Source organism: Brachyhypopomus gauderio, unplaced genomic scaffold, assembly GCF_052324685.1.
Source record: "Brachyhypopomus gauderio isolate BG-103 unplaced genomic scaffold, BGAUD_0.2 sc67, whole genome shotgun sequence".
In the NCBI taxonomy this organism is placed as follows: domain Eukaryota; kingdom Metazoa; phylum Chordata; class Actinopteri; order Gymnotiformes; family Hypopomidae; genus Brachyhypopomus; species Brachyhypopomus gauderio.
The window spans coordinates 404453-420000 of NW_027506888.1; the positions used below are offsets into that span (position 1 = coordinate 404453).

At 45.2% G+C, this 15548-nt stretch overlaps 2 protein-coding genes across 2 annotated transcripts in view; both read right to left on the bottom strand.

The window, feature by feature from the left end:
* On the bottom strand, window positions 1–8328 carry metrnlb (meteorin like, glial cell differentiation regulator b). The gene is made up of 4 exons (XM_076989359.1): window positions 8063–8328; window positions 6125–6525; window positions 3295–3354; window positions 1–3056 (listed from the first exon to the last, which is right to left on the bottom strand). The coding sequence occupies exons 1-4, from the start codon at window positions 8158–8160 to the stop codon at window positions 2719–2721; spliced, it is 897 nt and encodes a 298-aa protein (XP_076845474.1). The 5' UTR covers window positions 8161–8328; the 3' UTR covers window positions 1–2718.
* qtgal (queuosine-tRNA galactosyltransferase) overlaps window positions 8328–15548 on the bottom strand; it is a 14207-nt gene continuing 6986 nt past the window's right edge. The window contains 7 exon segments of the mRNA XM_076989358.1: window positions 8328–10184; window positions 10614–10688; window positions 10812–10880; window positions 11285–11447; window positions 12680–12804; window positions 12890–12985; window positions 15545–15548. The exon segment at window positions 15545–15548 is cut by the window's right edge and continues 92 nt beyond it. Coding sequence (XP_076845473.1) covers window positions 10104–10184; window positions 10614–10688; window positions 10812–10880; window positions 11285–11447; window positions 12680–12804; window positions 12890–12985; window positions 15545–15548 — 613 coding nt within the window. The 3' untranslated portion in view covers window positions 8328–10103.

A 15548-nucleotide genomic window follows, 5' to 3' on the forward strand; every position in this document is an offset into this window, starting at 1 on the left:
AACGTCTTCACGTTCTCTCATGTTTTGTCCTGGAATTACAAGAGGCTCGTATTTGTTAACGTAATACAAGAGAATTGTTCAGTCAGACAGATATTTGTTGTGAAACGAAGTAGTTACAATTTCAAGCATTTTCAAGTACTTTAGCCTAAATTCCAGCACTTTTCAAACCTGGAATACAATGCAACATTAAAATTCGTCATTAAAATTGCTGGGCTCTTTGATGGGCCCCCCTGGCCCTGGGGCCCGGGACAACAGACCCAGTTGTCCCCCCCTGTCGGGCTGCACATATCCATACTCACACACATCCTCACACATGCATCCACACACACACATCCACACATTTTCTCTCGTGTGGGGATGATTTTTTTTGTTTTATCATATTCACATGTAAGCTCAACCACTCATCAGTTGGCCTTCTGTGAACTGTTGTGTTGGTTTGTTAACACAAGCTCATTTCATTTGCTTTGCACATAAAAGTTTGTGTGGGGGGGTGCAGTGATTGTGAGTGTGTGTGTGGAGTGACTGTGTGTGGATTGTGTGGGGGGTGTAATTAAACACACTACTATCAGGCTAAACCATTTGACTCTTGAAGATATACAACCTGCACGGTTCAATGCTAAAACTGACCTAACCAGTTAATTACAACCTCAGTATCAGCTTCACCCAACTTCAGGAGTGTTTGTTGTACATCTCCTTCACAGCTTCAGGAGTTATTAGTGTACATCTCAAAATCATCTTCAGGAGTGACTGGCATACACCTCAAAATCAGCTTCAGGAGTTATTAATGTACAGCTCAAAAACAGCTTCAGGAGATTTTCTCGCAGTATCAACATGCCTCAAAAGAGTAACTGAATGACTAATTCTCAAAACCCAATTCCTAATAGAGACACTAAAACCAAACATTTCAATTTGATATTTCCCAAAAGAATCACACAACTGATCATAAATTTGATTCCATAATGATTCTCAAAGGAGTCATAGAAGCACATGACTCGAATTCACTATTTACAACTGCCTAAGGAGTCTCTGGACTAAATGCCACTGAGTCAACATCAGTTTTAGGAGAGCATGAATACCACTTAGGTGGACACAAGTGAATCCCCCAAGAATCATATAGAGCAAACAGCTACAAACCAGGCCGTGTGAATCTTTTTTTTTTTTTCAAGTAACCTAATTTAAACTCCATGTTTGTTTTCTTTGTATCACACTATGAAATCCACAGCCAAATCGACTTTAAAAACCTGAGAAAAATTTGGGGCTATAAAAACGTCAATCCGGCGCTATAAATTGTGGAAAGCTCTTCGGCACCCCGGCGTGCCGTCTTCGGGATGAGCTAGAGTGCTGGCGGGATTCGTGAAACCCTCGCAGGTTCGTGTCCCAAAAGGAACTGCACGAGAGGGAATCAGCTCCCTCAGCCAGGCACTGTAGAGCGCTCTACCAGACAGCTGGGAGAAACCCTGGCTGGTAAAAGTGGCCTTTGAAAGTGAATTTTCTGAATGGTCTGTTTGTGTGAAGTACAGTTAGAATGACAGAGTCCCACACTCACACACACCCACACATAGATGTCCCCATTCTTCGTTTTCTTTGTTTTGGTCTCATTAAAACATGGACAAAACAAAAAAGCTTTTGAGTGCAGTGTGCGTGACCTTTTAGATTTCAAAATCTGCATAAGGGCTATCTACACTTTTCTACTAATGGCCTGTCAGACTCCAGGAAAATGAATGAAAAAATGTCCTCTGGGTGAATGTGTGAACATGCACAGACAGCAAAATAATGGCCTGTGATGTGACAAAGTGAACCCTGGAAACTTTATTCCCAGGGAGATTAGCATTTCTGTCTCATACACACACACACACACACAAATGTGTTGCACAGCCTCACATTTTAAACCTATATTTGTCCTTATATTTCTATTCTTGAAAATGTGTTTTGTGTTCTGCAAACGCAACACACACACACACACACACACACACACACACACACACACACACACACACACACACACACACACACGAGGCCATATAGACATTTAGCTGCTTCCAGTGAGTTTTTATTCCTGGTTAATCATACAGAGAAAAGAAACTGTACATGCACGCACACACACACACACACACACACACACACACACACACACACACACACACACACACACACGTGAGCGTAAACACACACAAACAGAACTCAGCCAGAAAAATTGACTGCACTAACTATACACAAAGCTTTCTAAAAAAAAGCAGTGCCAAACCTCCTCTCAGTGTACACCAGGGCAGTCATGGCAACAGCCCGACTGCACTGTTCCAGTGCTAATCTCCATAACAACCCTGTATACTCAAATGACAACATCACTGGATCTTGTTCAGAATGCACAGGCCATACAATTCTAAAACAGAACACTGTTAAGAGTTCAGCATGGTGATGTCAATGTTCGTTACCATGAGTCTTGATGGAACAAAGCCCTGCAGTATACATGAGTAAGAGATTATTCTCATTCTCTCTCTCTCATACACACACCATTCGCCACTCTCTTACACCACTCACCCCAACACACCCAGGGATGAAGAACCCTTACACTGCCTCTGAATGTAGTAATAGAGGTCATGTGGATGCATGTCCAACTGTCAATCATGCCTGTCAAGCACACCTGCTCCCCTGTCCCTTATTCCTCTGCCTTTCCTGGCTGTGTAAGTGTTGTCCTGTGGAAGGTGGGTACAGGTGGGGTCAGTCTGTGTCTATGTGGCAGGGGTTGCTGCCTGCCTGCCTTGCGGCCTGGTAGACCTGGAGGAAGTCTTTATACCGAGGAGCACAGCCCAGCCATGCCTCCCCTAACCGCACAGCTCCTGTGAACAGAAACTCTTCCTCCTGCCACACCTCCTGCCCCGCCCGCATGCCACATTTCCGTGGAATCTTCATCCGGCCTGTCCATGGACCGTGGCCACGCTCCCCGGCAAACACAAACACACTCCTTTTCTGACGATACACGCGACTGCATGACACCACCACCATTGCCTGCTCTTCACCATCATCCTCCTCAATGGACTGCATACTGCCCCTCACCACTTACAGGATGATAGAGAGAGAGAGAGAGAGAGAGAGAGAACGAGAGAACGAGAACAAACAGAATAGAAACTTTATGTACAAGTACATAACACCCACAGGATTTTTTAATAATTTATAAACTTATAACATTTAAATATTAATATCACATTTGGAAAAATACATGAAAAAGAAGGGAGGAGTGAGAGAGAGAGAAAGGTAGACATGGAGGAACAGAGAGGAAAGGAGTTCTCATCGTACCAAAGTCACTTGTGCAGACCGCCATCAGAATCTCTTCATCAGTGCAGGGTCTACAGGAAGCTAAAACGCACAAGCATGTTTTAGACAGACTGACATGACTGTTTACACACACACACACACACACACACACACACACACACACACACACACACACACACACGAAAGTTGGTCATGATCTAATTCAGAAATGTTCTTTTTCATCTGTTCACCAATCTGATGAGTTCTCAAATCCAGACAGGGTTCCAGGGTAAAGCTTCCTTTACCCAGACACGTGAGGGTGGGCGGAGGTGTGGGGCTTCCTCTACCCAGACACGTGAGGGTGGGCGGAGGTGTGGGTCAGGAGAGGAGAACTAGGAAGGCAGGAATACATCTATTGCACTCACAAAAAGAAAACCGAGAGACAAGGCTTGGTGTGTGTGTGTGTGTGTGTGTGTGTGTGTATTAGCTTTATCATTTCAGTATTTCATATCACATACCACACTCCCACACACAATTTGTATGGCTCTCTCTTCCTCCAAGTTGATCTCAAGAGGTTCCAGCTTTGACTGTAGAGCAGGAAGACCTTTGACCCTTTTTCTCTATGGCGCTTTTCCTAATATGATGTATGATGGCTGAGTTGTACATTACACCTACACCCACCCCCAACTCACGATTCCTGTTCAACTTGGGGTTACTACACCTATCTGAGCTCTCAGCAGTACAGCTCCTGTTTAATGTGCTATTACTACAGAGCCTGCACAGTTACAGTAGAAGCCACAAAGATAAGTAAAAGACCTACAAATGCCACAAAGACCACACTAAAGTGCTCTGTTACACTGACTATGACTATAAGACTATTAAGACTATGACACCAAGACTACATTGAGGTCCATCGGTTCAAATTTTGGGTTCCATCAGTTCCATTTTTTTTTACGGTTCCAAACTTTTCCTGCATATATGTAGTTCACTGTGGTTTGCCAATTGACAGAGAAATTATAATATTCATTCAAATTTAGCATAGAGACCATAGGGACTGAGGCTCATATTTAATACACATGAATGAAAAAATTCAATAAAAAGGAAAAATAACTGTGCATGTGTGTGTCTAAGAGAGATAAAAAGAAGGAAAGAAAGAAAGAGAGATAGAGAGAGAGAGCGAGAGAGGAGACAGAGAGTGAGCAAGGGGGTTTTGGTTCAGAATGAGAGGGTGGAACACTTATCTAAACCCCTACAGGGAAGTGTTTTCCCAGTGAGAGTGTGTATGACTGTGTGTGTGTGTGTGTGTGTGTGTGTGTGTGTGTGTGTGTGTGTGTGTGTGTGTGTGTGTGTGTGTGTGTGTGTGTGTGAGAGAGAGAGGTAGAAAGAGTATGCATTTGTAACAATTCTGAAACATTGATTTTAAATCTTTCTTCACTGAAAGTGTATCCTAATCAATTTGCAGATAATACTATAATAAAGACTCAGATTCCTGAGGTACCAAGAGCTACAGGTTAAGACACACACACACACACACACACACACAGTATTTCTAGAGTTACACTTCAGAGAGCCCCTCCCCTCCCACTGCCCATCTGATTACAGGGTCTACACTCAGGATTGTGGGGCTGAGGGGATTGGGGGGGTAGCTGTCACGGGTTGTTAAAGGGAGAGGTTCTGATACTTTTCCAGACATGCTCTTCTTCTTCAAACCTCCTTTTGGAAGCCCACAGATGTGAGTTTGGGCCTTTGTTGCACACACATTAAATAGTAATGTTCCCTCTGAGGAAGGTACCCCATACTATCCACCAGAGAACGGACTACATATATTGGCCCTTTGTAGTCAACAAAGCACTTAGAAAACTCTATTCATGTTTATAAATGTGAAATATTTCCTGCCAAATACAATATCATTAAATCTTTCACTTCCACAAAATACAGACATACACACACACACACACACACGTGCAAACATGTACACACACTTTGAGACTTTGCAAAAGCAGCTAACAGTGAATGAAGCTAACAGGTGAGGCTCCAGGAGTTTCCATTCTTCTTATGACAAAAGTGTGTGTGTGTGTGTGTGTGTGAGAGAGAGAGAGAGAGAGAGAGAGAGAGAGAGAGAGAAACAGTATGGATAAAAGTCTAAAGACACTTCAAAGGAAACATCTCTAAAATTCTAAATCACTCCCATATCCAGAATACAAACAGCACACAAGCAAAAACATTTCAGCCACTGCAGTGCCTGTCTCAGCAACTGAGGATGTTGAAAAAACTCAGCAGCAAGGGTTTACCTGCTCAAACACAGCAAAGCTGGCTTTCCTCACATTTACTACAAACCCACCAATTGGAGAGCACTATTAAGCCAATCACATTTAATAACACAAGTCACCTAACCATGCGGAACACAGCCCCGTGATTGGCAGCGGAGCAGGCTGCTTGACCCCGGAGCTGCCCCTCTGATTACCCTGTTTATTTTTTTATGTCACCAGGAACAAGGGAGCTGTGGGAGCTGTGTGTGTGCGGCTCGTGTTACGGGGTCTGGCTGCCACCCGCCGGCCCCTCCCCCAACATCACTCTTTCATGTGAACACGAGGGCGTTTGTTCCACTGAGTGTTCTCCCTTCTCTTTCCATTTCTTTCTCTGTCTGTCTGTCTCTGCATCACACACACACACACACACACACCTGAAACGAACACTCTGTGTGAAATCCCTGTGCATCCAACCATCTCCACGAGGCATTTTTTATGTGGTCATGCACTTTGTCTGCCACCCCCCCACCCCCCCCCCCCCCTCTCTCTCTCTCTGAGAAACCTTCAATCTTTCTTATAGTGTTCTCTGCAGCCTGATTAGCAAACACTCTCCCCCATGTTACCTGGAGGGAGGTGGGACTCGCCTCTCGCCACATCCTCACTCTTCACCAGCTCGTACTGGAAAGCCGTCACCCTCCTGCCGATGTCGCTGGGCGCCGCTGCCTCCACGAACAGCGCCCCCTCCTGGAGGGGGAAGCAGCGCACGCGGCCAGCAGCCTGCTCCTCCTGGGAGAGCAGTAGCCGGAGACGGCCGGCACGCTCCACATACACACTGGCCCCGCTGGAGTTGGCCCGGGGCCGGAGGCAGGCGAGGAGGCGCGAGGTGACCCCACCCGGAGGTTCCGTGTTGGGCCTCAGGTTGATGATGATGGCCCCTGTTGGGTAGAGCCACTCCAGAGAGCCCTCGCCACACCGCAGGTACACCTGCTCAACGTCTCTCACATGGGACTCGTGGGTCAAACCGCTTGGGGGACCACAGAGAGAGAAGGGGGGTTAGTACAAAAACGTCATAGTTTGTAGTGGCCAAAAAAGCATCAATAGTTTATTAACTACATTAGTTTTAAAAAAAAAACTGTTACAACAAGAATGTTGTTTTTCAATTTATTACCCATTCTCCCTCTAAAAAACGTGACATTTGGTACAACTGCAATTATTGTTCTGAATAACTGAAGATTTTACTTGGACAACCAAGCTAAACATCACCTGCATAAAAATCCACTGCATAAAAGCATTGTTTCTCAGCCCTGCCCTGGAGCCCACCAGCGGTAAAAATTGCTCTAATCTAATGTGCTGGGAACTTGCAAATTGCAAAATTGTGGAACTGCCTCGAGGACAGAGTTGAGAAACACTGACTTAAAGCAAGCAAGGCCGTGAAGTGACCTGACACGCTCCACGGGTCGCTGAACTGGCACTAGTGTTCCTGCCGCAGAAACGCTCTTATCTAGGCGCCCATTTATCCATCACGATAAGGGTCGAGGCGCGAGACTAGGGGAAGGGAGCGGCGCGCCTCGAGGACGTCCTGATTAGAAACAACAAAGAAGTGAGAGCGAAAACCGACTGCCCTCTAAAATACCACCTACATAAAACTCACATCAAAGCTCAGGAGCTCACGGCACATGCGGCTGGATTACTTTCCTTCCTTTAGGGCTGTAAAAGCGTCGGATCAAAGTCGCTGCGGTGTGTTTATTTTGGTGTAACTACAATCTCCCCCGGCGTGTCATTTGGATAATGCCCGGAGAGCGGCCAACAAAACGCATACTTTATGGAAAGAACGTTTTAAATATTAACCAGGACGTCTGAGGAGGTTTCACAGTCCCCCCGATCCGGAAAGAAAAAAAACATCTTCACACCTGGCCGCTACTGGCGGGTCCGTGTGGAGTTTGAATCCTCAAGCGTGACCCTCAAATATCCCCATCGAACAGGCTTGCTTATAATCGTGGCTATTAAATCATGTTCTGGAGACAATTAACCGAGGGAAAATCCAACCCAAACCCTTGATAATTGAACCCAGATTGTGGAGGTCAGGTACAAGCGACATGCAGAAACTCGGAGCGCACGTAGTGGTTTGGTTCATATTTGACAGTCTGAGCTAACGGAAGCGAAGAGACAGACAGCTGGCCTGCGGCTTGGCCAAACTGTGCAGGGAAATGCCTGCATGAGCGCCGGCTGAGCACTGTTTACAAAGACAACCTAAATAGGTGACAAATCCGGAGATTGTCCTGTAATTAGCCGGATTGCCCCGCGGCTTCAAAGGTGGTTTCATTGCAGATCCAAAAGCCATAAAGGAACATTTGTTTACAACGAACTCAAATCAAGAAGACTACAAAACATCGGTATAAAATAATCGCTGATTATAAAAGTTCCCTGATCGACGTTTTTTTAACATTGTTGTCTAAGGCTACTACTTCTGGAGATAGGCTTGGCTGTTGAATAAGTGTTGATATTAGAATACAGGTTCTGGCCAAAATTCTAATGAAAGTAAAAGATGGTCAAATGTTCACCTTCCTCTCCAGTTGCACTGGTCGCTGGAATACTGTGCAGCTCCGATCCGCACTAAACAAACAGCACAAAGTAAGACAGGCACGAGCGCAACAAACATCCTCGTCCAACGCTGTAAACCTGCCAAAAACAGGTCCCACTCTTTTCTCCCCAGTTGCACTGCCAAACGTAATCCAAACGCGGGCCCAACTGTCTTTTGTTCAACTCGTAAACTCCATGATAGCCTCTGGATGGTCACCCGCTTCAAACTGAGCACAAAAGAACCGGTCTAAAGTTCTTGTGCACTTACGCGCGGGACTACAGCTCACTCCGTGGGCCGGACACTACGAGAGGACAAACGCTCGTCTCTCCACTACCTTAGGACGTCACGCCCCCAACCCTGTGTCCAAGAAAAGACCACGCCTACGTCCAAGTCTTCCTAGGACTCGAGAGTCTTGAAGTTGAGGGATGAACATTCCCAGATACGTAAATATAGACGTATCGAATGTAACGGGAGGAGGTTGAGCAGCACGTGCCGGGCGTTACTGAACTGTCTGAGAAGTTTCCGATTATAGCGCACTATACTTTGAGACTTAAGAAACTTGTACTTCCAGGAAATAAAGTACTCCGCAAAGCGAATTATTATGGCAGTTATAAAACATGCGTTTTCAACTTATGCTAATGTGCGACATTTAACTCAAAAGTTCACTTTGATAGAATATCATGTAGCTGACTTTTTATTATCGCACATCAGACGTGCAATATAAAAGTGCCCAGGGCTAAATAGACAATATGTAACGTTACAGTTATTTAAAAACGGATTTCGAAGTAATAACTCAAACTCTTCCAGCTCAAGCAGGTGGTACAGGCCCGCGAGCACTTTTCCCGTGAGAAAACAGCCCGCAACATTCCGCCCTGTGACGCAATCACTGTAACGCATTTCGTGAAATGCTGTAAGAACAAATAAGCCAACCATTCACCCTTTATCTGTAGCGCGCACACACACACACACACACACAGAATAAAAAAGTTTTTTTTTATTTATAAACTATTTAATTTGTGCAATATCCAGGTTACACAATTAACAATAAAATTAAAAAAAAACGTTTGAACGGAAGAAGTATGGCAGGTCAACATTAACGGTGATGTAATCCTTCCTAATGATGCTCATGAGCTTTGACCCCACACTTATCTGCCATTTTAAACATTTAGAGACCCTGAACTCTGACACACCCCCCCCCCCCCCCCCCAGCAATGACATGTCAGAGCAAGAGACAGAAACCACACGTGTGGTCTCACACACACACACACACACACACACACACACACACACACTCACACTCACACTCACACTCACACTCACACTCACACTCACACTCACACTCACACTCAGAACATGGTTGCTGACCTTAGATAACTTCTTAATGGAGCACACATGCATTCCTGTCTGTCCTGTTCAAAATACACACACACACACACACACACACACACACACACACATCAATTCATTGTCATTGGCAGGGTTAAGCTAAACCACCAGGCTGCAGATGGGGGCGGGGGTGGGGTTACACTAAACCACCAGGACGGAGGTGGGGTGGAGTCACACTGATTTACTTAATTGTAGCTGTGGATAGAGTAACGGGCTTTAACAGGAAGTGGGGTTAAATTCAGCAGGTACAAGTACAGTGGAGCTACTGAACAGATTGTAAACAGATCCAAAGAAACTGGGTTAGTGACACACTGCAAAAAGAATGTCTATTAGACAGTAGACGGGCAGGAGAGAGAGAGTGTGTGTTGGAGTTTAGGTGCTAAATAGATGTGACACTTTTCTCAAGCTGTCAGCAAAGATTACCAAGAGGGAAAAAAGCCAGTTCTGAATAATGATTAAATTTCTATACCTCACCCTCTCTCTCTCACTCACTCTCTCTCTCCCTCCCTCTCTCACCTCCCCCCAAATCGGGTCCTTATCTCTCTATCTCATGTCCTTCGTTTCTCCATTTCTGGAAGCCATTCTATCTATCTCGTGCTCCATGGACTGTCCTCACATCTGTCCATCCTGTGAGCTCAGTTGAAATGGTAGAAATCCACACCCTCCCTCAGCTGCAGAGCCTGCAAGTTCTCCTCCAACACACCACCTGTCATGTCCTACAAAGAGAGAGAGAGAGAGAGAGAGAGAGAGGGAGAGGGAGGAGAAAGACAGACATAAATATTTGACAGCATTCTCACTCTCCAAGCATACGTTATGAAACAAGCCTGTCTAATGTGGAGGGAACACATTGTTTTCATGTGAGCACATGGTCTTCTCCTTCAGACACTCTCAACCCGCTTACTCTGAGCATCAGAGAACTAAGGGAACAACACTCATTTAAAGCACTTCTCATTCATTCCAATCAACCCCTTTTGTTTTAACACACATACACATACACACACAGCTGTCTGAAGAACAGTAAGAAATTCCAGTGTTTATTACCAATAAGGTATGGATTTAAGCCAATGGGAGTGTAGCCCCTGTGGAGTTCAACCAATCAGTGAGCTGCTTGACAGACACATTGATCAGATGTGAGGGCATCTTACCAGTTTAACACAAACTATAAATGGAGGCGATGAATTTGTGAAGTGCAGCACAGGAATCTTGGGCTTCGGCTTTTCCTGTTAGGAAATAGGAGAAAAATTTCAGTCTGTATGTGTGTGTGTGTGTGTGTGTGTGTGTGTGTGTGTGTGTGTGCACGCTTGCTTCTACGAGAGCATGTGTATCAGTTTGTGTATTTTTACCTTTGATTCCTCATATGTATAAAAGCCCTTCTTAATTTTGTTCTCATCTACATCACAGAATGCCTTGACCTGTGCAACACACACATGCACACACGCACACACGCACACACACACACACACACAAACCCAGCTGAGCATATGTCTGGCAGAGACAGAGATGTGGATCTAATTGACAGCATGCATCTGTGTGTGTGTGAGAGAGAGAGAGAGACAGAGAGAGAGAGGGGAGAGAGACGGAGAGAGAGACAGAGGACTTGATGACACTATTTTTCTAGCCTGGGAAACGGAGTTACATCAGCAGCTGTCATAGTAACCAACAAAAACAGTGGTGATTTCACAGGCAACTTGAGACAAATGAACCTCTCACTTATTCAGGGGACCATCAGAGTTCTCCGGCTCTGACACAAAACACCAAACACAATCATACTGCTTCCACCACACTCCTCCATACAGAACAGCTGGTTGAGTCATACCTTCTTCTGATTGGTGGGACTCAGGCTGCGATAGAGTTTCCGTCCCTGTTTCCCAGCATTCCATATGGTGAAGGAATCCCATTGGCTGAGCACTCTCTCTTGCAGGAAGTCAACTCGGAGGTTCCAGATGGTCTCCCTGGAGACAAACCAGGAGTATGTCCAACTGAGTAGATAGGCAGAGAGAAAAAACAGCACCACGATTGCAGACAAATAAAGAAAATGAAGAAACACAGCCAGTCATGGATGCAACGCTGACCGGCAGGACACCACAGTGGGGGCTTGTTCTGGCTGAAACTGGAAAACGAGCTACTGGCCCAGTAAGACTAAAGGCAATCAGCTCGTGAGTAGCTCCCATAGACAGCCCTGTGGCTAGAGGACAGGGAGAGGGAGACCGCTCCAGAGACTCCACAGACGGCCCTGTGGCTAGAGGACAGGAGAGGGAGACAGCCCTGGAGACTCCACAGACGGCCCCGTGGCCAGAGGACAGGAGAGGGAGACAGCCCGTCTTTCTTTTATTTATTTCTTGGATTCCTTATCCCAGTATCAATGTTTGCAATTTACAAGCAGTTTAAGTCTTTGAATATGTACCAGTTTTAAATAATTAGTTACAAATTTCCTCATTTGTATAACTTACATTACATAACTAACATTATGATGTTATACATTTGACAGGAATGAGTGAAGACACCAATCATGCCCAAATTTAGAAAACTGGCAGATTCCTGGCATTGTGAAAGGAATTACACACACACTTTCTCTCTCACACACTCTCTCTCTCTCTCTCTCTCTCTCACACACACACACACACACACACACACACACACAATTCACGAGAGTTTGCCTTAAACAAAACACATAAGACATAAATATCTTTAGAAACACATACACACACTCACACAGAAACATACACACACACTCAGACACTTAAACCGACAGGGAGGTTTCAGGCAACGTTTGTTTCTGTTTAGCATCAGTGAGTCAGCACAGATGACTGAACACATGTTTTCTTCCTCCCTCACTCTGCCCCTGGCATTTACACACACACACACACACACACACACACACACACACACACACACACACACACACACACACACACACACACACACACACACACACACACACACACACACACACACACACACACACACACACACACACACACACACACACACACACTTACTGTGGTGAATTGGTAATCCCCTCGTCATCCCACTACTTTCCCAATGTCTCTTTCTCTCTTTTCCTCCCTCCCTCACTCTCTCTCTCTCTCTCTCTCCTCCCCTGCAGGAGAAACACTGACTCAGCTCACAGAATGAGGGAGAGGAGTTTGAGTGCTGCATGTGAAAGGCCAGAGGAGGGAATGAGTAGCAGGCGTGTAGTGCGAGTACTTACTCAAGCACGGCGTGTGTAGCAGCATGCTCGTGGTACCGATATACCACTAGACATTCGTCCACTCTGACCACGCCCCCCCCATGACGAAGACTGTTGTAGAACAACTGCAAATCTTCTGCAACACCCTGACAGGAGTGAGTTAGTGGGGAGAGGAGGGGCTTTGAGCAGGTAAGAAATGTGATTGGACAAGACTGTCTCACTAAGACTGACCTTGCCTCCCTCATCAAATGGACCAACTTTGTGGAACCAATCACGTGAGCAAAACCAAGTTGGCATGACAACTGTTGGACCATGTGACGTGTACACCTGAAATAGGATAAAAGAACATCATGAGTATGGACACACACACATTACGTACATCTCCCAATGAGACCAATCTCTTCCCAAATATATGCCTGCTTCTTGTTTTGAACACTTTCGTAAGAACTGGAGGAAAGGGCTAAAGAGAGAGAATGGGAGAAATAGGCATACACAATCCATGACTCTTATGGAATATCTCTTTCAAATGTTCTTCAGATGAAGTCAGAACTATCTGACAACCATGACAACTCACTGTTTTGTATATTTGTGTGCTGAGCTGATTCAAACTCCAGTGCATTTCAGAATGAGTTTTTTTATATTGGGCCTCACAGCATTTTCCATGTTCTGCATTGTAGAGGTGAACCCAAATTAGTGACCCTGCTGTGAAACCCAATGTTCATCTATCCCTGTGTGCCAGACAGACAGCAGACATCAGCTCTGTCGTCCCAGTTAGGGCCCACCTAGAGGCTCGGACACTCCAGCAGAACACAACAGACCCCATTAGGGCAGAGAATGGCCAGCCTGCACTTACTGGCAGCGTTCATACACTTTTTTGACAATTAATTTCCATGACTTTTCCATGACTTTCAGGCAAATTTCAATGACTATACATTCTCTAAACATATGTGTAGACATGAAAAATAAGAAAAAATCCAGGCCAAAATTCCACAGTATATCATAAATTAATGAAAAGCCACGTGGTTTAATTGAAAAAATAAACATTTACCGTATTTTCAATATCAATATACGTCGCACCTACAAAGTTTTTTTTATGGAAAATGTTGTAGCTATAAGCCGTATCCGGGCTAAAAGTGAGTCCCCGCTTACCGACGGGTCTGGTTAACGACGGACTGGAGTTACGACCGACTTTTCGTAATTTTGCAGTGGCAGCACAGTGGAGTGTAGTGGAGTGTAGTGGAGTGGTGTATAGTGTATGATAAGCTGAAGCAGCGCAGCCTCCACCGTAGCCCATCTCGACAACGCGATCGCTCTTTCTCGCGTTGTACGCACGCAGTTTTTTTCTATACTGTATTTATGATTAAAGCGTGTCTAAATCTAGGGTCACACTTAACGACGAAAACTGCTTTACGACAGACTTTTCAGTCTCTAACCCCATCGTTAACCGATTGGTTAACCACACAGTGCACATTTTGCACGCGTCCTTGTCTTTCTCAAACCACAGCTTGTATTTGTCCAACTGAAGCAGCCATTGTTGAATCGGCATTTACCAGCATTACGCTGATTTACATGTCAAAGTACAATCTACAGCTCCGCTTGGAGTCCGTCGCTAACGCAGCGAACTAACGTGTGAAGTTACGTTAGCGGTCCGCACAATGAAAAAAAAAGGCTATATATATATTTCTTCCGGTTATCAGAACGACAAACATTTATTGTGTCAAGCAAATTTCCATGACTTTTCCAAAACATTTGAGTATTTTTATTTTTTCCAAAACTTCCAGGCCTGGAAATTGCTATTTTCAAATTCCATAACTTTTCCAGGTTTTTCATGACCGTACGAACCCTGTACTGGTGTATAACCGAGTACAGACACAGATGTGATGACATTCACTTTGGCCCAAAAGTCCAGGCCATCACTGTGTGAAGGGTGTGTACAGTCCACTGAATGGTGAACTCCAGCTTCAATTTAAAACTGTAGGACCTTTATGGTTGAATTTTGTTCCACCTTTGTTAATATAGAACAACTTTGAAACTGGTAATGAGTAAAAGATGTTGCCCTCTGGCAGCCCTTTGCTTTGTGTGTATGTGTGTGTGTGTGTGTGTGTGTGTGTGTGTGTGTGTGTGTGTGTGTGTGTGTGTGTGTGTGTGTGTGTGTGTGTGTGTGTGTGTGTGTGTGTGTGCGCATGCACACGCGTGTGTGTGTTTTAGTCTCTTGGGATAACCTTGAGTGGAATGTGCCAATACAGCCTTCTGAAATCTGACACTTTTAATCAGTGAGAAAAAGAAAGAAATAATTAAATTCTGAACTAAAGAAAAGAGAGGGGGAGAATGAGAAAGATAGAGAGCACTTTGTTTCTTTTTCCTCCATAAAGCAGTCTTTAAACAGACTGTGTGAGCTGTGTGTGTGTGTGTGTGTGTGTGTGTGTGTGTGTGTGTGGTGTGTGTGTGGTGCTATGATATGAATGGAGCTTCATTACTTCAGAGTGGGGAAAGTTCCAGCAGTTGCACCAATCCACTAACCCCTCAGATCCAGCTTCCTGTGTGTCTGTGTGTGTGAGAGCATGTGTCTAAGCTCATGTGTGCTTTTAACACCCTCGCCCACCCTCCTACTGTGGAAACAGCAGTCTCGGGGTACACATCCTGTTTTCAGTGACCTCTGACCCCATGGCACGCGACCTCTCAGAAAACAATGCGACCTGCCTTTTCCTGCCACACACCTCTAGCCTTTGTCCTGACGCAAAGCGGTCCAACAGCACACAGGGAGGGAAGTGTGTGATCAAAGGAGCAGAACCCTACCGCACCACACACACACGCAAGCCACCCAAGTTCAAAAACATCAGGGGAGTGTGTGTTTGTGTTCGTGCTCGTGTTGAGTTTGTGTGTTACCTGA